This window comes from Anguilla rostrata, chromosome 7 (assembly GCF_018555375.3).
Source record: "Anguilla rostrata isolate EN2019 chromosome 7, ASM1855537v3, whole genome shotgun sequence".
Classification (NCBI taxonomy): Eukaryota; Metazoa; Chordata; class Actinopteri; order Anguilliformes; family Anguillidae; genus Anguilla; species Anguilla rostrata.
Window position 1 is genome coordinate 35,763,947 of NC_057939.1, and position 25,116 is coordinate 35,789,062.

The 25,116-nt window shown below is 39.0% G+C and overlaps 1 protein-coding gene across 3 annotated transcripts in view; it reads right to left on the bottom strand.

Moving 5' to 3' along the window:
• chmp3 (charged multivesicular body protein 3) overlaps positions 1-10,193 on the bottom strand; it is a 31,232-nt gene extending 21,039 nt beyond the window's left edge. The window contains exons 1-2 of one of the 3 annotated variants that reach the window (XM_064344153.1): positions 10,022-10,193; positions 5,906-5,926 (exon numbers count right to left, since the gene is read on the bottom strand). In XM_064344153.1, the coding sequence (XP_064200223.1) occupies positions 5,906-5,926; positions 10,022-10,066 (66 nt within the window). In that variant the 5' untranslated portion in view covers positions 10,067-10,193. Of the gene's footprint in view, positions 1-2,974; positions 3,622-5,905; positions 5,927-10,021 lie in introns of those variants that run through there. The other 2 variants (XM_064344154.1, XM_064344155.1) reach the window with 2 other exon arrangements.
• Between the last annotated feature and the right edge of the window lie 14,923 nt (positions 10,194-25,116).

Here is a 25,116-nt window from a genome sequence, read left to right on the forward strand (position 1 = left end):
CCGAAGTATTACCGAGCCCATGTCATCCATTACAGACACATGACGACTTTTAAGACAGTGACGTCTGAGGGATCAGAGATCACACGTATTCAGAAGTGGTTTTCGGCCTTGCCCTTTATGCACTGAGATTTGACCGGATTCCTTGAATCTTTTAATTATATTGTGCACTGTAGAGGGTGAAATGCCCAAAATCCTACCGATTTGTCTTTGGGGAACATTGTTCTCAATGTGCCGGATTATTCGCTGATGTATCTGTTGGCAAATTGGCGAGCCTCAACCCATTCTTGCTCATGAAGGACTAGGCCTTTCTTGGAGGCTCCTTATATAGGCTACTATAACTAGAGCCCAACCGATATATCGGCCAGGCCGATATATCGGCCATTATTTGACTTTTTTGACGACATCGGGATCAGCAGTTATGCCGCCGATGTGTCCCGATATTTTAATAAGTATAATAACCAAAAAAACTATGATTATTTATCTGTACTTGTCTGTTCGAACGTTGTAGTTGCTATTTACTAGAATTATCCAGTAGAGGGAGCTCTAATACAAGTGTGAACTGCAGCAGCTGACGCTCTACTTCTGTAATAAGACGTTTGTCACTCGTGCCTCATCCAATATTCTCCACTGCAAGACTTGTCTGCACAGATTCGATTGCCGCAATAAAGGCGTGTATATTTAGTGAAAGTTTTTTAATTAGGCTAAATGCGTTTATACGACCACTGTTTATCAATCCTCATTATCAAGCGAGCGAGCTAGCTAACATATTTGGTTCACTTTAGCAAGCTAGCTGGCTAGCAAGCCTTTATGAAGTGGCAGTGATCACATAAGCAGCGTAGGATCTACATTTCCAGAGGACATCGCTGTATTCTCAAATAAATAACCAGCCAAAATAAAATGGTGATTGAATGCATCACACATTAGTTTTTTTTATCTGAGATAATAATAATAGCTACTATATGATGCTATAGCCAACGCGTTCTTGCAAGCGAGTGTGTCATCTAGTCACGCGTCATCGTAGCAAGCTAACCAGACAGTAAAAACGCCGATAAAACACTTCTAACATGGATTATTTTAAGCCATGTTATCTAGCTTTGTCGTGATAACATGAGAGAAGGATTGCTGTTGGAGAAGTGAATCAACCAACAGTTCCCGCGGGTAACCTGCACGAAAGCGCATTGTATTTTTTTCACGTATTTCATCCAGTCAATTTAATTTCATCTAACGTTACACTTGATTCACTCTTTGGCTCCGCTAGATAATGTCTTACTCTTTGAGATCATGTAGTAGAAATAAAATAAGAAAATATAATTCATTTAACTTACTGAGAATATATAATAAGAAATAATGAGGCTGTGTCAATAGCTAATGCGTTATTGCGAGCGAGTGTCATCTAGTCACGCATCAGAGCGCATTGTAGTTATTTTCACCACCGAATTCTTATGGACAGGGAAGCTCGCTAGATAGTCTTACTCTTTGAGATCACGCAGTAGGAATAAAATAAGAAAATATAATTAATGTACTGAGAATAGATACTAAGAAATAATAACAAATTAATAACACCAACAACAATAATAATAATATTCATAAAAATACATGTTTGAAACTGGAAAACTGACTTTTTTAAATTAATTTTTTATAGATGGCTGGAAAAGAAAGGAGTAAAAGCAAGGTGTGGAGTTATTTTGATTTCACACACTTAAAGATGGTGTTAATATATATATTTAATTTAATATCATCGTTTACTTTTTTTATCTAAAAAATTCTTTGTGTGTTTATTTCTATTTTAATTTGTTTGCTTATAAGTTAAATGTTCTTAAATATAGAAGCTTTAATAAAATATAAGTTTTTCAAAATGATTTGAAAAAGTTGCACTTTTTGACAAAATATCGGTCAAAACATTGGTAATCGGTGGGCTAGGACTCTCTAAAATCGGGATCGGCGTTGGACCCAAAAATCTGGCATCGGTTGGGCTCTAACTATAACACGATTGCCTCACCTGTTTAACATCATCTGTATCACATCACCATGATATTTCAACTTGTCACATCGTTATTAGTCCTAAATTTCCCCTGTGAAAACTTTTTTGGAACATGTTGCAAGCATAAATTTCATAATAAAAGTATATCTTCAAAAAACATTGAAGTTAAATAGGAAAACCATGAAACTTGTCTTTATACTGCTTTTGTTTGAATACAAGTCAAAGTAAATTTACAAATGACTGCTTTCTGTTTTTATTTGCATTTCATTTACTGCCCAAAATTTTTTTGGAATTGGGGTTGTACAGTACAGACATGGTTCAAAGCTTGAAATGAAGAGCATATTTGCACCAAAATGACCAAATCCCCTGATTCTATAGGAGTCTCACTCAGTAAATATACAAGACAAATCTATTCTGAAAAACAAAGAAACCCAAAAATTGTTTTGTGTTTTCTTTATTTTGTAGTATTGCATGTACTTCTGATTTTGGACAAAACTAGATTTCTTTTTCCAATTGTATCTGAGGATGACTAGAACACCAGAAAAAAAAGTTTGGAGTCAACTTTTGCTTTCACCTCAGCTGTAACCTGCTTAACACATTTTATTTGCTGTCTGCTACTCTACACCAGGTCGGCCAGTGGAGGATGGGCTCCCCCGCTTTAGCTGGGTTCCTCTCAAGATTTCTTCACATTAGGGAGTTTTTTCTTGCTGCTGTTCGAGGGTTTTCTCTCCACTATGAGTTTTTTTTTTACCTTATATACTTGCTATATGGGGGTTCAAGGCTGGTGTTTGCCCTGTTTGCTCTGTCTCTTACCTTGCTACTCTGTAAAGTGTCTTTGTGACAGTTCTCTATAAAAAGCGCTATACAAATAAAATTGAATTGAACTGAATAAAGCTATAACTTTTGAAGTGTTCTACCGAAGATGGACCCAAATGGCCCCACAACCTCTCCAAATGGCACCAAATCTTTCCAAATTAGAACAATGTGAATAACCTTTTTCTCTGGTCATCTTCCACATCCAGAAGCTAATTCTATCAAGGGTGGTAGCCTCTGGAATCACACAAACCACATGATCTCCTTTTGACTAAGCCCCATATTTCAGTAAACGTGTACTTTTGAAGAGCTTCTGTTCAGCTATTCAAAACAGTTGCTTATCACAGACAACAACAATCACATCTACTTATGCTCAACTGTCAGGTGAAGGAGAGGGAGGGGGAATCGCCTGCAAGTAACCCTGTAATTTGCATATGCAAACCGTGGTTGTGTGAAATGAGGCAGAGCCTCAGGCACTACCAAATTAGCCGCGTTTCCACCAAAATTACCCGGAACTTTTAGTCCCAGGAACTACTTTTCAAGGAACTAAAAGGTTCCTTCAGCCCATGGTTGTCTGCGTTTCCACCGCGGTCTAAAGTCCCGCGAAGATTAGGCAAATTAGCCCACTGACGTATGAAAAAACGATGTTGTCGTCGGTCCATCTGTCCTATGATTTCTTCTGTAACCCATTACATTACATTACATTCATTTGGCAGACGCTTTTATCCAAAGCGACGTACAAAAAAGTGCATTTCATGGTCGTAGACAACTGCTAAACACGGGTTCAGTAAGGTAACCCCATACTACCGCCGAAGTAGCCTACATTATTTTCTAATAACCGGGACAGCCCAGAGGGGTTTATTCCACTTATATACAACGGGCTACCAACAATGACTATATATGGTTACTTTTGTATTTATTTATTTATTTATCGATTTAATCACCTGGAATTGAAATATTCTTCTGCAGCCGTTTGGGCTTATTTTACCGTTGTCAAGCAAAACTGTCCTTGGTAGTTGAACTTGGACCGTTGTTATGCAACAAATAGGATATAACAGGCCAATAGTCAGATTGTAACTGTTTTATATATCCTCTCAAACACATTCATTATGTTTTTATGCGAACATTCGCTTTCATGTCTTGACATCCGAAGCGACCGAATGCATTCACATTTATATGTATAACTGGCAACAACAGCAGAAAACATGCACACGTTGTAAACAATTTGCTGTTTGATTACTTTCTCATGGTCAATTCCATATCGCAAATCGCAAAATGACAAGAATAGAACGAAAACTCGGACTTGCGTGAAAATTTAAATTAGTAGTGGTACAGCCACTGTTTGCTTTCCTTCGAAGTTACTGCTAGCCGAGCAGCGAAGTGTGCCCTCCAGATGCGAACCATGCACCATAAATTAGTCCATAGTCTTCCTGGTCTTTTTGTGAAATTGAAGAATGGCAGAGTAAAATTACGGCAGTCTGAAAAAGCTAAAGGGACGATTACTAGAATTAACCTGTTATTTTACCCTGACAAAAAGTGCGGAAGGTGATTTCCAGTTTGCTTTTACAGTATCACCAATGTGAATTACGCAGAACTACCGCATACCTCACATAACTGTATCAAACGTTTTGAGTCAATTACAACGGGCTAACAAAGAAAATCCGGAAGAAAATATTCAGCAACCGAATTAATCCGTTTGAATGTTTTGGTACGTAGCTAATATGCTGTCCCAGCACGAATGCTTTTTATAAAAAAATTTTATAAAACGAATACTAAAGCAAGAAAAGAACAGAAGAGCACACGGGATAATTCCAAGACGTTGGCAGGCTATAACCAAACTAGGCTACTGCGCCGCATAACATACAAGTTTGATTTGAAGTTATTATGAAAATAAATTGGTTTGCGGCTGCATATTTTTAAACATGGCATCTGAAAACAAACACAAAAAATCAGAAATGTTCAGCGCTGCAAGCTCCACCCAAAAGGTTCCTGTACTTTCGGAAAGTACTACCCCCCGAGCAGGAACTTTTTGGGGGGTAAAATAAAGCCCCCGGAACTAAATTTAGACCCTAGTTCCTGCGGTGGAAACGCACTGAGTTCCTCAAAAGGTTCCTAGTTCCGGGGTAAAGTTCCTGCGGTGGAAACGCCGCTAAAGACAGTAACAGGAATTTTTACATACAGGTGCCCATTCTTGAAGCACAATATTTACTAAATATACTACTACAACAACTGAGAATAATAATAATAATAATAATAATAATAATAATAATAATACATTAGTCAAACAGTTCTGAGCAACCCTAGTTTTCAAAGCTTACAAAGGAATTTCACAGGGAAGTGTGAAGTGATGCAGCTCATGTCATCAACTGCAACTAGTCTTCAGCACACACACATGCGTGTGTAGGCAGTGGTCCCTACTAGGGATGTGCATGACAAACCAAAATGATTTTCAAATAGTTTGACTATTGACAGCGAATATTTAAAAAAATCATAAATCCCCCATCACACTTCTAAACCAGAAGGCAGTGTGAACCATATACCAATTACCACATACACTGTAGGCTACCATTGCGTACAGTGCTATATCTGTGGTTCTATACACTGTGAAAAAAACACACAACAAAACAAAATAACATACAATGATAATTAAATGCAAAACTGGCATCCCATTCAAATGTGTGCGACTAGTTGAATATTCAAAATTTCTAATGGACCCCTACGCTCTACAATAACTCAGTTGATTGGGTTGTGCTTAGTCTGGCCTTAGATTTGTCCAGTATGGTAAAAACCTGCCAGGAATATCCTCCCACTGGCATAACTCAGGGTCACAGAAGTACATACTATCCTCACTACAAGCTGACAGGCTCAAATCACAACTAAAAAAAATCACAACAGGCTGAAACTATTTACGATAATAGTGTACTAATAGTGAAAGCACTTTTTATACATAGTCCTCCCATTTCAGGGCACTATAATATTTGGGACATATATGTTACGTAAATAAAAGTAGTCATATTTAGCCATTTGTCACATATCCCTTGAATGCAATGACTGCTAGAGGTCTGTGACCCAGAGACATCACCAGGTGTGGAGTTGGAAGCTGCTTCGCGCCTCTCCTCCAATATTAGGACACTGGAAGAAGGGAGGAAACAAATATCGGTATCGGGGCATGGAGGAGACAAGGTGGTATTGGAGGAAAGGAGGATACCTCTTTCAAGTACTGGAATGCACACAATGAAATTTGTAAGCAGATAAAAAACAAAAGCACTGAACAGTAAACTGTTATTAGCTAGCTTCCTTGTTAACATTAGATCATGTGTCAAATGCATCCTGTCACCAAGCTCCTTCAACGAGTAACAAAAAAAACCACGGTGCCTGCGCGCCCTACTACCCTAAATTCTAAAACTACAATTTAAAAAAATCTACAACTGAAAAAAATTATTAATTTTCACAGCTATCTTAAAAAAAAGGCTTTCTCTCTGTTAGCTAATATTAGATAACGTTAACTAACATTAGTACTGTCGGGGAAAAAAATGTTACTTCGTAAAGCTCTTCCAAATTGTTGTAATGTGAGCATTATAAAATGAGTTAATGCTAATTTTGGATAATGGTAATAGAGCCATGCTCCCGCTAGGGGTAGCTGTTTGATAAGGGATGCTGTTTTCGGGAATTTCCAGGGTTGTAGGGTTGCACTGCCGGTCTACCGGGCTGTGTAGAGCTAGCTCCTCCGCTTACAACATGTGCAGCGTTCGCCTACTTATGTAGCTATATATTGTTTTCCACTTTTCGAGATAAAGTTGATTCTCGAACATAAAGTTGTTGAGTGGTCTTTTCCAGAGTAGAAATTACCACACAAACAAATAACAAAAATAACTCCTACAGCCTCTCCATCTCACCCTAACACACTCAATCAAAAAAAAAAAAAGCTTCTCTCTCTGTATCTCATCACACTCTACAACTAAGCATGATGGACTTACATGCATCATGACACTTGATCAACCCCTCCTGTATACTTTAATGGATGTATTAAAGTATACAGCATGTACAGCATGTCATTTTTATTTAATCTGATGACTGACTGGTCTAATGCCATTTGGGCAATGAAAAAGATAGGAAAGGAAAAGCCGTGATAAGAAGGCTATATTTGAACAGATGCTTACTGAGGCCTGGGGAGGATAAGTGGCAGCGTTTTTCCATTGCATTACGGTGAATGTCCACTGCAGCGTCAAACATCGCGTGTCGACGTGTCGCTTCGTGTCGTCTGACTGCTTGGGGGCGTGTCAAAAGAAATATGTGGTGCACGCTGGTGGGTGTTACGAAGTCCTACTGAAAATGTGTTCCCGCTCATGCAACATAATCAAAAATGTGTTCCTGCTCATTTAATGCAAATTAGGAGAGACTGTACCTTTACAATAGTGGTGTATAAATACAGGAGCATCACAATATATCTCAAAAATTCACAGCTGCTAAGTTAAACTACCTAATATTTTTCAAGAAAGTAAAGTACTACTCTTCAAAATGCTAATTTTTCAAACTCACCCGAAACACCCACTGTCTCTGACACCTTTCTCCAGGCGACATTTCTGGCTTTGGTGTCCCACTTCTCAAATAATGAGCAATCGTATAACACCGGGAATGCAGCTACAGAAATTGTCAGTTTTTCCTCCATCCTCAAAATGCGCAGAACTTTTTTTTTACCAAACAAGATTTTGGCTAGCCGGCTGAAGAAACAGCAGCGCAGCCTTCACCTGATTGGGTAAATTGAACGCGCTCGATGGATTCATTTGCATAAAGTTGAGCTCTGCTCAACTTTTTCGTCGCGCTGCTACCCGTTGCTTCAGCGTGCCACTACCAGAATGCACTGCGGGGCTGATTTACGCTTGTCCCATAGGAAATGAATGGGAGGCATCAAATTGCGCTGCTTTCGACGCTGCAGTGGACCGTTAGAGGCCGCTGTTGAGATTGTAACATCAGCAATAGGGGTATTGTGTATCCTAGATGCTTATAAATGGACATGAAAGTGATTTGTTGACATTGACATTATTTTTAAATAATTCTTTTTGTTGACAAATTCTTGAGGAGGACACCCACACACATACACACATTTATATATATAGTGATGCAGGGCTGGGGGTGGCCACTGCTCACATGGTGAACAAACAGGAAAAACACAAAAGAAGTGTTGGCACCACATAAAACTGGCACACACCCATCACACTGTGCATTCTCCAGCTCCCAAATGCCTCTCCTCTAGGCCTGGGAGCTAGGCCTCTTATAGAGCCCATAATTAGGTAATAGGCCACAGCTGATGTGATTGCAATGAGGCCATATTCGTCTGTAGGGTTGGTGCGGTCCCCTGGTGGGCAGCACCCTAATTCCCTTCCTGGCACCACATTCCACCCCACAGCTTCGAGCTCTGGGCGGCAGCGATAACGTACAGCCATGAAGGAGCTCTTCTGTGTGCCAAAGGCCACCCCCAGGGTCGAACACCCGGGTTCCTGGGATTGGTGGCCACATCCAATAGGGCATAGCAGGCAACCTGCTGTGGCAGGTTGCAAAGGCGAGGGAGCCCCTGCTGGTGGGCCTGCTCCAGCAGGCTAAGGGGGCTCCATGTCTGCAGTGGTCCCTGGGGCTGGCGGCCTTCTGAAGGGCTCTCTGGGCAAAGTGAGAGGGCAGGGGGCTCCAGCAGCTCCCCTGGACTGGTCAGTGGAGCAGCAGCCTTTGGCGGCACCTTGGGACACGGTGGCGGGACAGCGGCTTCTGGCAGGCCCTCAAGTAGGGAACAGCTTCCACACCACTCACACAACAAAGACCCATCCAGCTTGCCCCAGTCCTCTTCCTCCTTTGACTCATCCAGGGCTTACCAGTCATGGCGCAGGCAGGGATCCAGGTCCTTCCTGAGCCACCCACCCAGGTCTATCCTGAGCCCAGGACAGGCCTCAGCGAGTTGAGTCAGGAGATCCTCCAGGTAATCCAGGGGGCAAGCCACAATGTCCTCCCAGACAAAGGGCCCTGTCAGCTCGTAGGGCCCGCTGGGAGGGGTGGCGCCTCACAGTGTCCCCACGCTACATGATTTCCTCTTTATAAAAAATAAAATTTGAGGAAAAAAGAAAAATACAAAAAAGAAAAATCTGTCTGTCCACCAGGGACGCTATGCCCACATTCTCCACCAGTGTGAGACAGGGCTCGGGGTGGCTACTGCTCATGTGGTGAACAAACAGGTAAAACACAAAAGAAGTGTTGGCTTTCCACCGTTTATTTCTCCAAAAATGCCTAAACAATAGCAATTTTCAAGAACAAAAGAATTTGCCAATCTGGCAACCAAAACTTCAAAGGGTATGTGGTATGTGGACACAGCGACACAACGCTGTACATAACAGCTAAGTTTAGAGATAGCAACCAACTTGATGCAAACAAACTGACAGGCTTCAGGTGCAGAGACACTGGAGGAAAAGGCTGAGGAAGTACAAACTGCACCAGCGCCAATGAAGGTGAGTTATTAGAAGAAAGAGGAAAATTAAAAAAAAACATTACCTAAAAATAGCAAAACAATTTACAAGCCACCCAAAGTTATTTCTCTATATGCTTGTGTAGCCGAGGTAACATTCAGGGGGGGTAGGGCACTCTTCAGACACTCTTCACGGTAAGGAGAATATTGCCTGTATCGAAAATTCTGCGACGGAAACAGCGATAGATTTGCTAAGCAGTCACATCTGTCCAGAATGTAAACAAGTCAGACATTCTTCACGCTAAGAAACAATTTTACGACAACGTCACTGGCTCTTGTATTTTTGTTGATTGATGTAACGCGCAACAACGTTACTGTCAGTGGAAAGTGAGATTATCACAGCCAACTTGCTCGTTTTACTAGCTAACTTTGGGTCTGCTGATCTGGAGAAGCAAAAACGCGTTCAAAACGTTCAACCAGTTAGCATTTAACCAGCTCGACATCATTGTCAGCTAAAATAGCGAAAACGTTAAAGCTGATTTGTGCCTGTCGTGACAACATCAACATATATATATATATATACACACACACACACACACACATACACAATACAACTACTCTCAAAACAGCGGCGTAATTAACTGCTAAACCAGCTGACAACTACGACTGTTAACGCCATCAACAACAGCCTGTCTCGAGTCAAAAGTCCATAGTGGCGAAGTAAACTGCTAATTAGGAACGCCACATTTAAATGCAAATATTTTTTCTGGTTTTCTTACCAGATCTTTCGGTGGCTTTTCTTGCGTTCGTCCAAATAGTCCCATTTCGAAGCCTTGAAAGTGGTAGGTCTTGCCAATTTAGCAAGTACGAAATTATATAATATTAAGGAGCTCAGGCTTACACAGCCAACTGTTTTTTATTTACGACACCAAGCCACTTCCGGCGAATCTTGTGACGTCACATACGATGAGCCCAGAGCTGAGGGCAGGGCAGTATGGCTTCAAAAATTGGTATGATAATCGTATATATAGGAATATATCGTAGGAATATATGTACAGAAATAACCTTTCCCCGTGCTAAAATGTACTGGAACTCGAATTATAAGAATATAAACTGGAAGGAAGTATGGAGCATGCCAAGAAAATATTGTCTCACTAATAAAATTAAAGAAGTCTCTTTTAAAATTCTTTATTTAATCATTTAATTTATCCAGTCCAAGACATATTAGCTAGATTTAGAGTAAATATTGAAGACGAATGTGTATTTTGTGGTACAGAGAAAGAAACAATAATTCATTTGTTTTATCATTGTATGTATAAAAAAATGTTCTGGTATGATATGCAGCATTTTCTAAATAAAGAAATGAACACAGGGATACAACGTAATGCTAGATGCTTAGCTAAACTTTAGAATTACTGATGTTGTCCAAGACAAAGTATTTCTAATTAATTTATTGATTATATATGGTAAATATCACATACATAAAATGAAATGGACTAATGACAAGCCAAACTTTACTCTATTCAAAATAGAAATAGAACATTACATGAAATTGTTAAGTAATATTAAAAATAAGATAGCAAAACGTAATTGTAATATATGTGAATCCCTGTGTTTATCTAGAAATGTTATTTACCCCTGACGGTGTATAAAGTTTACAATGATATTTGATATTTAATTTCTTTATATAAAACTATTTGCTAATGCTTTCTGTATTGACTGCATTTATAATGGCTGATTTTGTGTTGAATGATTTATTACAATAAAAAAAAAAAAAAAAGGCAGGACAGTACACCGCTCCTATCTGTAATTACATTTTAGATATCCATAATTGTCATGGTTCTGTGGTTTGTTTGCGTTTCCCATTTTGGGCCGCCAGGGGGCGTCACTTTAGTTTTTAGTTCTGTTCTTTTCCCCCTGTTTAATTGTATTATTGTTTTCAATTATTCTATTATTGTTTTTGGGTTGTCTCGTTTTCCCTTCCCTCTCTGTGGCCTGGTTGTGCCCTCCTGTGTCTCGTCAGTGTCTTGTCTATTTAAGTTCCCTTTTTGCTTGACTCAGGTGCTGGATCCTTTTTTGTGTCTGTGTTTTCTGATGGTGTTTCGGTATGTGCTCCCTTGTCTACTTGACTCTGTGTTTTTGTCCTGAGTGTTTTCTTCCCTGCCCGAGTTCTGTTTTTTGCCTGGTTTTGTTTTTCTGGATCTTCCTTGTTTTGCGTTTCAAGAACTCTTGCTTAGTCCAGTTTTGAGACTTGCCCTGCGTGGCTGTGTTTCGGCTCTCCTTTGTCTTTTGTTCTTATTAAAAGTGAAATTCTCAGTTTGGATTTTCCCCTTTGGTTTTTTGAATATTTTTCTCTGCGTTTGGGTCCATTCCCTCGCCCCCCCTGACAATAATTTCTCCTAGTAAAAATTGTATTCTCACTAGTCAGAATGATAAAGATATCCACAATAACATTCTTACTAGTAGAAATTGTATTTCAAGATATCTACAACTTTGATTGTACTAGTCAAAACTAAATTTAAGATATCAAAATCCTTAAAAAGTATAAGTGGCCGATTTAACATTTAATAGCTAGACTGGATATATATTGCAGATATCTGTAATTCAATTCTTCGTCAAAAAGAACATTTTAGATATCCACAATGACATTCTTCCTATCCACAATTGTCATTTCAGATATCCACAACGTCATTCTTCCTAGGACAAATGACATCACTTTTGCCATTCATGTGGATTGGGCTTTCAATTTCAGATATCCACAATGTCATTCTTGACATCCAGAATGAACATTCTGGATATCTGCAATATAATTCTTACTAGGAAAAATTCCCATTTCATATCTACAATCCAAAGCCAACATACTGAAGACTGCATCTGCAAGAAACCACATAAATGATCTTAAAGAACTATGTACAAGTAACACACTGCCTGATAGTGTATTGCTTCTTAGTCACAGCACCTTTAAATATGTTGCTTTTCTTGGAATTGGAGTAAGCTACACAATGACGGTAAGGGAAAAACCCAGTTACTCTGTCAAGATGTCCTGTGTGTTGCAGGGAAAGAGGGGTGTAACAGTTTGCCTTGACCAAGTAATCCCTGATACTCCAAGATCTAAAATGGTAAAAATGGGAGGGTCTGTGAAAAATCTAGGCCCCTTCAGGGTCAGCTGACAGAACATGCCAGTGCTTCTGTATGCTTTTTCATATATTACTTCTTAAAGGGGTGTATGTATTCGCACAAATGTCTGTGGAACTAAATCTAAATTTTGATTTCTGTAGTCTCTGATATATAGCTTTTATTGGGTTTTGGACAGTGTTTTTGTTTTGTAACATTTGTACAAGTTTTTTTATGTGACTATTCTCTAGTATATATGTTCGTGGCCATTCATATGGTGTCCAGAGAAGTGACATTTTCTTTGTACAGCTCCTTTTTATATTAGAATATTCTAGCGTGCTTTATTTTCATAAAACTAAATTTTCTGACAACTGATATTGTATGCAGTTGTGAGTCGCTGATTTAGGCCACACTTCACTGCCGGCATATATATACACCGATCAGCCACAACATTAAAACCACCTGCATTTTTCTGATTTAATATTTTATTTTGTCTGTTTGTAATCAAACAATTCACACGTGGTCAAAGTGCAAAGAGCTTTTATTAAAGGGTATGCTTATACATTTTGGTTTCACCATGTAGTAATTACAGCACTTTTAGTCAAATTAACATAATGTCAAATAAAAGAGTCATGTTTTGTATTTGGTTGCATATCCTTTGCATGCCATGACTTCCTGATGTCTGTGACCTATCAACATCATCGGAGTCTGGATATCTTATTGTCAGATTGTCCTACAAGCGATACAAAACGATGCATTTGAATGGATCTCTATGGGAATTGGGAGGTGGGACTAGATTCAGCTGTAAATTATGCTGATACAGTGTTGAATAATTTGTTGGCTAAATGGCTTTAAGTCATGAAGTGTTGTTTCTCCTGATTAATTTTCCTGTTGAACTCAATGGAAAAAATCATAGGTGTGTTTTGGGCGTAACATGAAATAAATTAATCGTAGTGTCATCTCCCATTCCCATTAAAAGCCAGGTGCGCTTGCACCTTGGCGCATTGCTATCTTGAGGCAGCGGGAAGTGATTGTGCGATTGACCAACAAAAACCTGGTCTTAAGTCAATGGCGCAGTATTTTACAGTCATTTTAAGGGCGCATTATTAAGATAGTAATATGCGCCTACATAGGCGGGTGCACAACGCGCGATATTTAAAAAAAACATCAGAATATTTAATTGGCGACATAGCTCAGGAGTAAACGATTGTTGCATCGAGTTCGTTCAACCTCTGCTTCAGTGTCCTTGTCCTGAGCAGACACCTAACCCTACTAACTGCTTGCATGGGCATCAATACGCTTGGAAAAAGCCTATAATCGTCCTACCTTTTAATCAATTTAATGTCGCAATCCGCCATTAATCGCAAGTGCAAGCGCACATGGCTTCTAAAGGGAATGGGAGATGACACTGATTGGTTTATTTCATGTTACGCCCAAAACACACTTATGATTGAGACTAAGTACAACCCATTTGAACCATGCGCCTTACTTTGCGCTCAGATTATCTGCGTTAAACTAGCAAGAGTGGATTTTGCTACGCCCTAAATTCACTTGCGCCATGTGCTTTAGACCATGCGCTTAGATCGTTAAAATATAGCCCCAGGTTTTTGTTGGTCAATCGCGCAATTGCTTTCCGCTGCATCGAGATAGCAATGCGCCAACAATGCGCCTGACCACACCTCATTCTAAGACCAACACGCCCATGGGCGCTCAGATGGGCGCAAGCATTTTTGCTATTTAAACAATTTGGCCGCTGGACAGGAAAGTGACAACTGCGTCGGTCTGAAACTAGCAAAGACACTTGTGTTGCGCTTGGTGCCGCTTTGCGCCGGTTTGAAAATAGAGCCCTTGATGTTTGTTACACGGGCACACCCGCGCATGAACGAGAATGAGGATGTTATTGACTCATCAATTGACTACACTGAAGTTGCGCATCGACTATGCATCGGTCACATTTTGGCAACCACCACTTAAATTTCCATACTTTGTAATTTGTAGGAAAATAATTTAATTGACAGTGCAAATGACCATGTTAAAGTAAAACATCCATGTTAAAGCTTAATAGGAAAATTATGGTTAAATATTTCCTGTCTTAATCAGGATGTGCACCAGTATGCCTATCAGGTGCCCTGTTACAGAATGAAATGGTTCCGAATCATGTGACACACTCATTGACACATTATAAAGCATGGCAATTATAACCTGCTGATTAGGGAAATGATTTGTAATTCAAACATGTGCAAGGCACTATCCTTCAATCAACAGGATAATGAACAGGCCTAAAAATTGTTGAGCAATGGCAAGTTGAGTTAGGAGTATTGGTAATTCCGTTGTTTCGGTCTCTTAAATGACATTGTTGTCCTTAAACGATGAAATGATGCAAGTAAATTTTGAGGCATAGTGCAACACGAATGTTACATTAATAATGCATGTCCCATGGCACCCCGCTCCTGTGTTACCTCCACTGGCTCCTGGTGGGTGACCACGTCAAATTCAGAACTCTGGTGTTGCATACAAGGCTGCTAAAGAAGTTGCACCCTCATCCCTTCAGCCCATGGTCCAGCCATACAGCATATTTATTTGTTTTCAAAAATGCACTTCAAAATGCTACCTGTTATAATAACTGTTATGATAAATGGCCATTCTGTGGTATTTTGTCACATTTCTTATTTGCTTATACAAGCATAATAGTAGCTTTATATGGCTGCGTTGAGATTTAAAGTGATGAGAGCTGCATTCAAAATGAGAAAAACGTAAGCTGAAATAATACTGTTATAAACTGATATGGTAAGAAAAGTAAAATTTTAAGTATTCAAAGACATCCCAAGGTTTATTTGACTCAGATTACTAGCACACTGATTATGACAAATTTGAAAATATTCACAATTCACACCAAGAATCAAAACCATAATTTTTAAAGTACTGGCACCAGGGTTTTATTTTGGCTGGCTCTTCAACAACATAATCCAGAGGTACTGACTGTGTAGGAAGACACGTTTAAGTATTAGCTGCAAATAAATAAAACCTATGAATAAAAACTGGCTTACTATAAATAGGATGAGGGTAAAATACAGTATTGTAGTGTGTGTTGTCCATAAGTGCATTTTTATGTTGATCAAATTAGATTTGCCAGCATTATTTTTTACTTTGCAGTGTAGTGCAGAGAGGGCAGATAGAGTGGCCATGATGACCATGAGCTCTTTCATATTGAGCTCGCCAATTGACTTAGTGACCATAGAGACCTTAGATCTCTTAATCTTCCTAACAAGCATCCTAAAATGGTGGCCTGAGGGCAATAGCTCAAACTCTTCTGTAGGGCATGGTTCGGACAGTATAAAATTGCCTTGGCCTTCCCAAGGACCGGCTTGCAGTAAACATTTGAAAGCTGGACCTGACTTACCCCTCACTATCTTTCTAGCCACCTTAACAAGGCTGCCAGGTTTGTTCTTACTGGCTAAGTTGAGGTTCCCATACCAGGCAACAATACAAAGAGATAAAACTGATTCAACAAAATGTCAACAAAACAGAGTCAACGTTAGAGTACAAACATTAAGAGTGCAGTTTTCTCAGAAAAAAAGACCTTGCTGCACTTTCTTTGAGAAGGCATCTGCATTGGGTTCAAAACACATTAAAAAAAAAATCAATAACAGTACCCAGGTATTTCTAGTGGTCCACCAGCTCAGTGTTATCACCCTTGGTAACAGTAAGTTTGGGGTTAGACGAAGACTTTCTAAAATGAATAAGCATGTCTTTAGTTTTTGATTCATTTAACTGAGGGAAATACTTGTCACACCATGACACAAAGATCTCAACCACAGGCCCATGATCATATTCTTCCCTGTCAAAACGGTTAACTATTATGGAATCATCTGCCAATTTTATATGTTGATTCTTATATTTACTCCAACAGCCATTACTGTAGGATATGTAGTGTTTAGATTATGGCCTTAGAGAGGGAAACAGTAAATAAGAATGTGGCCTGGCCTCCCTGTCACAAGCATCAAAGCAAATGTGATTGGGGCCATTTAAAATCCACTGATACCCTAATCTAGGCAGACAATCTATGTGTCTCACCTCCTCAGAAGAGACAAACCAGAAGCCACAGGACACCATATTGGGGGTCGGAGACCCTGCATAGCTACATGCCTAACATTTCCCTTTCCCATGTCCTCTTTAAGTTTGAATGCAATCTTAAGGTAGGCCAGTCCTTGTCATAAATGAGTCTAACCCCCCTTCCCTTCTCTCCTACACCTTAACTTGGCATCACCTAATCAGAGCAAACATCCTCAAGCCATGCTGGGTAAGGTATTTAAAATAGCCACAGGAAAAAGTTGTTGTGCTGCGTTTGGTTTTCGGAGCCTTGAAGAAAAAGAGTTTTTCTCTTTTTTTGTTGTGTGTTTTTATCTGGTTTCCTGTGGTGCTTACACTGGAAGTGATACTTTGGCAAGGTCTGGCTCATCTGTCTCTCTCTCTCTCTCTCTCTCTCTCTCTCTCTCTCTCTCTCTCTTTGTGTAATTTAGAAGTAATGTGCCTGCATTCAATAAAGAATGTATGTTTTCAATTGATTAGTATAATTGATATAATATAATTCTTATTGAATTCAATTATTTAATCTTAAAACCTGGTATAGAGCTTGTTTGACTTGTTGGTTGATTCCACCAGTTTTCTGTAGACTGACCTATCAGAGAATTTGACAATTTAATTGATAATTCTAATTTTGAACAATTATGAAATTAAGTCAAATAAAATATATTTTAAATGTAGGTTAAGTGAGGGGTTCTAGCACACAATATCGCTTCATTGGTTCAGTATTCAGAGTGCTGAACATTTTAACAAGGGCATTGACTGTTGGAACCACTGGATTCAGAAAATTTAGCTATGGGTTTAGCTATAGGTTTAGCTATGGTAACCTATAACATTTAAAACTTAAAGGTCCAGGCAACTGGATTCAAATTGTGGTTGTATTCCCCAGAAGTGACAATTGATTGTCTTATAAATATTTATTTAAAATTTTTTTGAACCCAGTTATAATCATTCAATCGTAATGAATTCGATTAGATTGTGACCTGTTCAGCAGACAAGGACAGGTGCAATCATTAACATTCATGACCATATGACACGTCAGGGGCGGCAGTGTAGCATAATGGGTAAGGAACTGGGCTTGTAACCTAAAAGGTCATTGGTTCAACACTGCCATTGTACCCTTGTACCATTGTAACCTGCATTGCTTCAGTATATATCCAGCTGTATAAATGTATGCAATGTAAATGCTATGTAAAAGGTTGTGTAAGTCACTCTGGATAAGAGCATCTGCTAAATGCCTGTAACCTCATATGAAAATTATTGCTCATCGCCAGTTAGGTTAGATCCGGTTAGAGCAGATAAAATGAAAGAAAGCCGACTCAGCTTTTCCATCGTATAGTTAAACTTAAAGATCATTAATTGTGTAATAACGTTGAAACACTGAGCTATTGTACAGTAACATTAGACTCTATAGCAGTCTCAAACATCAGACATTACACCTGAATAAAGAAAGTCTTTGATTCCACATGTCTAAGCTTGAAAGCTATTTAATTGTTGATAGCTAATGGTAGGCCTACTTACTGATCCACCACATTTTGCGACAAGTTCCAGGCAAAAATGGGCACTGCAAAATCTAACTGTAGGGCTTATTGTAATATCACAGTGCCCCAGGGCTCCAGAAATAAAACCTGTTTCTTCTAGGCCTCTTCATTTTTGTGAAAAGAAAAAAACATTGCTTTCTCCACAGCCAGAGAAAGGGGAAATGCTTAGGCATTTTCAACTTACAGTATCAGTTTCAATGAGACAAATTGTTTGATGTGGTCCAAAAGTACTTCTCTCAATATGGTAGTTATTTGCAATCAGTGAATGCGAGTGTTTTTTCCACATGCATGAGTGTATCATTGTCAGTATCCCCAGTATGAAAATGTTGGCGTTTAACCCTTTATCCTGAAACATTTATAAAGGCAATTTTCACCTGGGTGTACAACTCTTAAATAAAGCCTTACAACTTTATGGCAACTCACTGCAGAGAGCTTATGGCATTATTTGAAGGGCACATGTGTGCCATCAAGACTATGTATAAAAATTTAGGAAATATGTGAATAATTATTTGTGGTGTACATAAAATGTACATAAACATGCAACTGTACTACAAAAAACACAAAAGTTATCTACACAAAAAAGTGTAGATAACTAAAAGCAGTGAAATTTTGCATGGGTTTTTCCAAGACATCCGAAAACCTCTCCAAATTGCAGTTTTTGGATAATGCTTTGAACACATAATCTACACCACAAAAACAAATTTTCTTCACTCAAAATCACATATTTTGAACAGATAAGAGAAGAGAATCAATTATAACATGTTTTAAGTCTCAATATCTTACAAGAATTAACATTACATTCAATGCTGAAATATGTGCGTTAGCTGGCACGAATTATAACTGAACAAAAAGTTTTGCTTGAACGTGCTTTGCTGTTGCTAACATTGCTGCTTCAAACGTCACCCACCTAGAGTAGAGTATTTGTTTGTTAGAAGCTTTGCAAAAGAGAGAGAGAGATGGTCTGTACCTATGTCAGCGGCGGCGACCGATTATAGCTTGCATCTGCAAGTGTATTGTTCATATTCCAAGCATGTTAATCAAATTCTTGAAAATTATCCGATATGAAATTGTAAACATATAAAAAAATATCTGTGCTATTTGCACAAAAACGCAATCAACTAGGTCAACTACTAGCCAAACTTGGTAGGTCTTGTTGAAAAGCCATTGGACGAATGGCATGCAGAATGTTGATGCAGAATAAGAAGAAATAACAAGGAGAACACTAAACTTGCTTTTTCGGTTAATTTAAATCCCCTCCAGTGGGGCCATAACCTTGCCTAGGACCCAATCTTTGAGTAAACCTCTACTTTATAAACATGAAAATGAAGCCTCTAATTAATTGAGCTTTGACAAGCTCTTTAAATACTTCTGTCATAGTTTAAAACCCTTTTCTCCGATCTGCCATCATTATAAAAACATTTTATAGCACAGTTGTTCGGAGTACTAGCTGGCTTATCGGCTGATGGCCAAAAAGGAATCTGTTGCAGGCGTTGACCTCAAATTTGTGGTGTCTTTGTGGCCCATTTTTAATAAATTGTGGATATTTTTTATTATCATTCTGTGGGCGCCGGTGCCCATACCACTAGGGGGCTGGAGGGATGTTCATCAACTCTGGAGAAGGTGGGTGGGCTTCACGTAGCCTTCTTACATCACTGCTCTGTGCTTTCCTTGTTGTGCACGTGACCAAGGATACATTTCACCAAGGACATGACTGTTGAGAATGGCATAGGATGCGTTACAACCGCTTATTTTTTCTCCTTTCCTTGTCTCCTTTCCTAGTATGGAAGGCAAAATCGGTCAGAAATATGTGAAATTGACATCTAGCATCATGAAATATCAACATCGGCTCATTGTATTTGCTTATTTGGAGGATGCAAGGAAAGGAAGCAAGGAAAGGACACAGGAAAAGAGAAATCAAGGAAACGGCAAGGCAGTTGGAACATTCTTACTTTTTCAAGTGTCAGTTTGAAGTCACGTCAATTAAAGATGTGGCACATGAGGATGGCTGGATCCCCAGGTTGAACATTATATGTCATGCCTTCCTCGGTATGTCCTCAAAGACAGCGATCTAACCTTTATTGATTTCCAGGTCAGTCAAGAACCACGGGGACAATAAGTGATTGGAATGCACCCACGTGGACAATGTGTGATTCCAAATGTCAATTTCACATATTGTTTGACCCATTTTGCCTTCCATACTAGGACAAAAGGCAAGGAAAGGAAGCACAAAGGTAAAAATAAGTGGTTGGATGGCAACCATAGAGTGTACATAAGAACTGGAGAGGTTAGGTGGAGCCAGGCAGTAAGGCCTAGGAAGTAATGGGAAACAGTCTCTACTGCGCATGTTGAGGGGAAAAGAGCTTGCTACCAATTGAATTCAATGTAGAAAACTAAGGTGAATTATCTACCGACGAAAGCTTCATTGGTCAATTTTTTGCCTTCAAAAGTTCCCATTTCATTTTAATTTGCCCTCAGCACGTGCAGTACAGACTTACTTCTGGGATTTCATAAACTTAGGTTTGCTGAAGTCATGCTTGCCTGTCTAGTTAAATATGCATGTCTATGTGAGAAGGCTATGTCTACGGACTGCAAGAAATGGGCTGGACCAGGATACCAGGGATTAGCCAGGGATTGGCATTATCTGTGAAGCCACCAAACTCCAGTGGTTACCCGAGGTATTGTAGGTGGCAAAAAGCAAATTTCCCCATTCAGAACTATGAATTTACCAAACTATACTATTTTTGACTGTTCTTTTAAATCCTAACATTTCATCAAAACAATCTAAGTACTCTATAGGGACCAATTTTCTTCAGCCCCAGAGAAGAATAGAAGATTTTTTTTAAATTCCAATTTGGTCTGTGTGATTTTAAATCAGTGTGGATACATGCTTGCATGGCCACACCAGTGCATAAACGAGCATGAGGCTGTGACAACTACGGAGAGAGTGATTGAGCCAGCAAAGCCTTGAAGTTGCTTGTAGTGTACCAATGTATCCGAATGCATTGATATTTCCACCCAGCAGGGCTAGGAAGAATCCACCAACAGTGTCATTATTGCTTTGATTATATTATATTTTTATATATTATCATTAATTGTAATAATGTTATCTGCAATACCATCATGTTTTTGCTTCTTGAAAATAATGAAAATTAGCCAATATTGCATTTAGGTGATAAGCTCTTATTTTATTACTACATATTGTATACATAGCCTATAATACAATGTACATCGTGGGCTCTATTTTTCGGCCGGTGCATGGCGTGTTGTGAGACGAAATTATATCTTCGATATATATTTTAACATGCTTGAGCAGTCTGGTAATTTCATGACTCGCCCTACATCGAAGTGGGAGGGGAGCCACTGCTGGGGGTGTATCAGTCAATATCACATGACCCAGTGAAATTTTGGCAGTTCCTTGAATTCTTGAGCCAGCCCATTCAACACCCACCTGCCCACACAAGGCAAGCTATCATCCGGTGAATTGGTCATTTCGGGGCTTTACGATGCAATGTGCCCATGTTTCACAATCTATTCAAAATCAACAGTTTTCGAGGATCATATGCTGTCCAATTTGACTTTTATATAAATCCCAGAAGTAGAAAAATAAATGTATTGTTTATTGTCTTTTTAAAAGAGTAATTTTAATTCCTGTATTTAATTCTATTTAAAAAATTTTATAGCTGTTCCTATGGCTGGTCCTGTATTTCATTCTTTTTCTTACACCTGTGTGTAATGAGAAGAATGACAATAAATCTAACTTGACAAATGTTTTCATTTCAATTGACTGTAGTTAAAATGATAGCAACAGTGGATATGTATATTATGGATAGACTGTCTTTATGATTAATTCAGTGTTTAGCAACAATCCCTCTTTTCAGCAAAATAAAAGTAATATGTAATGAAGGTAATATCAACATAAAACAAAAAATTTAGTAACAATTATCATTTGAGTGAATTCTTAGCATTGTCATTATTCATTTCCATTTTTTTTTTTGATTAATTCATTTATGCATGCATTTTTGATTTAACACCCTTCCAACAGAAATATACAGAAATTAATGCATTAAGAAATATATACAGAAATTAATGCATTAAGAAATATATACAGAAATAAATGCATAAATGGTGTGGTAACTAGGGCCTATACGTTGAGTGTCCACAGATCTGTCTGTACACAAAACCCTGCTAAACTAATGGTTAATTGTATTGTTAATTGTATGTACCTACTTACATAGCTAATGCGGGCCTTGCACTTGAACATAGTTTAAGAAATTTCACAGTCTTCAAAGTCATAGTAAAATATTGCCATTAATGCCTCAGTCGGTGCATGTCCTCGTTTCAACTCACGATTAATGTGAGATCGTATTAAAATGGCTCTGGCTGAGTTGGTGACAGTCTTTTTCTCATCCTAACTGTTACAATAAAATCAAACGTTTAATATTATCGTAAGTGTTTAGTCTTGGCTAAAAAGCTTTGTGATGGTCAAGGATTTATAATCCTACACTGCCAACATTTAACCTCAGCCTAGCAATTGGAGACAGGATTTCTGCAGATAAACCAGAGGTCACTGACAGCTTGAACAGCTATTTTACAACCATTGCTAAGACCCTGGTTGATAAGTTGCCAGTTGACTGGTTGTTTTGGGGAGATCCAAGTCCAGCAATTCTGTCAGAAACAAGGGGTTCAAGCTGATGCTTTTTCTTTAAAAAAGGTGACTGACACGGCAGTGCTGGAAAAGCTCAAAAAACTTGATACCTCCAAAGCAACTGGACTAGACAATATCCCGGCTATGTTTCTGAAGGATGTTGCAGAAATTATTTCTCAATGTGTAGCCCACATTGTTAATAAATCTATCAAAACAGGGAAATTTCCCCGTGAAATGAAGCTGGCGAGAGTAATTCCTCTCTTTAAAAAAGGAAACAAATTGGACCAAGGAAATTATAGGCCTGTTTCTATTGTGAGTGTTTTTATCCAAAGTAATTGAAAGGATTGTCTATGAGCAAATTGTTAAATACATCTCCACTCACAATCTGATGTTTCAGTTCCAGTCAGGATTCAGGAAGTCCCATTCCACAGACACTTGTCTGCTGTTTTTCACAGACTACATCAGAAGAGAGGTAGCTGAGGGGAAATTTTGTGGAATGGTAATGTTGGACCTCCAAAAAGCATTTGATACAGTGGATGATGGGTCATGTTATCTTGTCAATGAAGCTGAAGGCTCTGGGCTTCAATGATGCAGCTTTGAAGTGGGTCAGTTTCTATCTTAAAGGTAAGACAGCAGATGGTGGATGTTAATGGAGTATTCTCCCATCCTAAGACCGTGGAATGTGGTGTCCGACAGGGGAGTGTTCTGGGTCCACTCTTCTTACTTCTTTACATCAATGACCTTAAGTCAGCTTGCTCATGTGACCTCTTCCTGTATGCTGACGACTCTGCCCTGCTTGTTTCCCACAAAGACAAAAGCGTAGTTGAAAAAACATTGAGCGCAGAACTTCAGAAAATCAGTGACTGGTTAGGGGACAATAAGCCGTCCCTCCATATAGGGAAAACTGAGTCATTCTTGTTTGGGTTAGACTAAGGAAATCCCCTGGATTTAGAGTTGTGGTAGGAGACACATTGATTACAGAGAAAGAGTCTGTGAATTATCTTGGTTGTGTTCGTGATAATCATCTATCTGTAGAGAGCAGGGCACAGAAAGTTCTTACAAAGATTAACAATAAGATCAGATTCTTAGCCAGAATCTCCAGTTTTCTCGAGCAAGCGGCTATGGTAACGCTAGCAGGTGCTCTTATACAGTGCCACTTTCGACTATGCTTGTTGCTATTGGTTCAACAGTGTCCCCAAAGTTTTAAAAAAACGAACTGCAAACATCGCAAAACAAGTTAGTTAGGATCATATTAAGGTTACCAGCACGTACTCACCTCAAACCCTCACACTATGAGAGCCTGAGATGGCTCAAGTTGTGCCTAATTCATAGGATTGTTTATGGTGAAGTACCAAGGTATTTCAGCGACTATTTTAATCGTGTCAGGGATAGCCATTCGTACTCCACTAGAGGAAGCTCCACTGATTTTGTGCTTGTTAGGTTCAGAAGTCGTATAGGAAACGAGTCATTTTTATATTCTGTGGCTGTTCTTTGGAACAGTTTGCCTGGAGATCTGAAAACAACAAGAAATGCAAATAGATTCAAGTCCTGTCTGAAAAAATGGACAAGAGGTGACCTTTAAAAAGGACTAGGCTGTGTACATGTCTTACTGTATTTAGTCATCATTTTGTATTATATGTTGTTTTTGATGATGATGATGATGATGATGTTAAGATGATGTTGATGATGATAGTGATAATGATGATGATGATCATATATGTCTAACCAGTGGGCAAAATGGCCTTCTATGGCATTTTAAGTGCTGACACTGGATTAAGTTAATCTAATTGGATGTGCAATTTGAGATGTTTAGGATTGTGTAATACTGATGCTGATAGGTAGTTTTGATTCGGTGTTGATCTACTGATGTTGTTGATGTGTTGGTTGTTGTTGTTAATGATGTTGTGTTGTAATTTATGCTGCTAGGACACATTTTTTACCTGCTGCCTACACACACACCCTTCCAAAAAAAGACCAGAATGGAAATAAGCTATTAGCTTTATTGTGTCTATCCTTGATAGTTTAACAAAAAAAAAATGTGCATGAGAAGCTTGCTTCAGGTGCATGTTTTTATTTCTTTTAAAAAAATTATTGAATAAAATCAATCAATCAATCAAACAGCGAATAGGTGCGTTGTCTCTGTCTGACTGTTGTAGTCTGTATTCCCGGTCACTTGTCTCCCCAGTACTGTCTCTGTGTCTGTGTTCCCTGAGCTGCTTCACTCCCCTGTACTTGTGTGATTTCACTATTCGGGTGGTTCCGGGTTTTCGTGGTTTCCCCCCTTCTTTCCAGTCTCGCTTTACTTACTTCCTGCCTATTTCTAGTTTTACTAATTTCTACTAATCCCTTTTCCATGCTGCGCTGTAGCTCCGCCCCTTTTCTTTTTAGCCTGCTCTAACGCCGAGTTCTGCAATTGCCTGCACCTGTCTCTTGCTCTGACTGCACCTCTCTCTCTCTGCACGTGTTTTACCTGCTTCACCCAGGCCGTCTA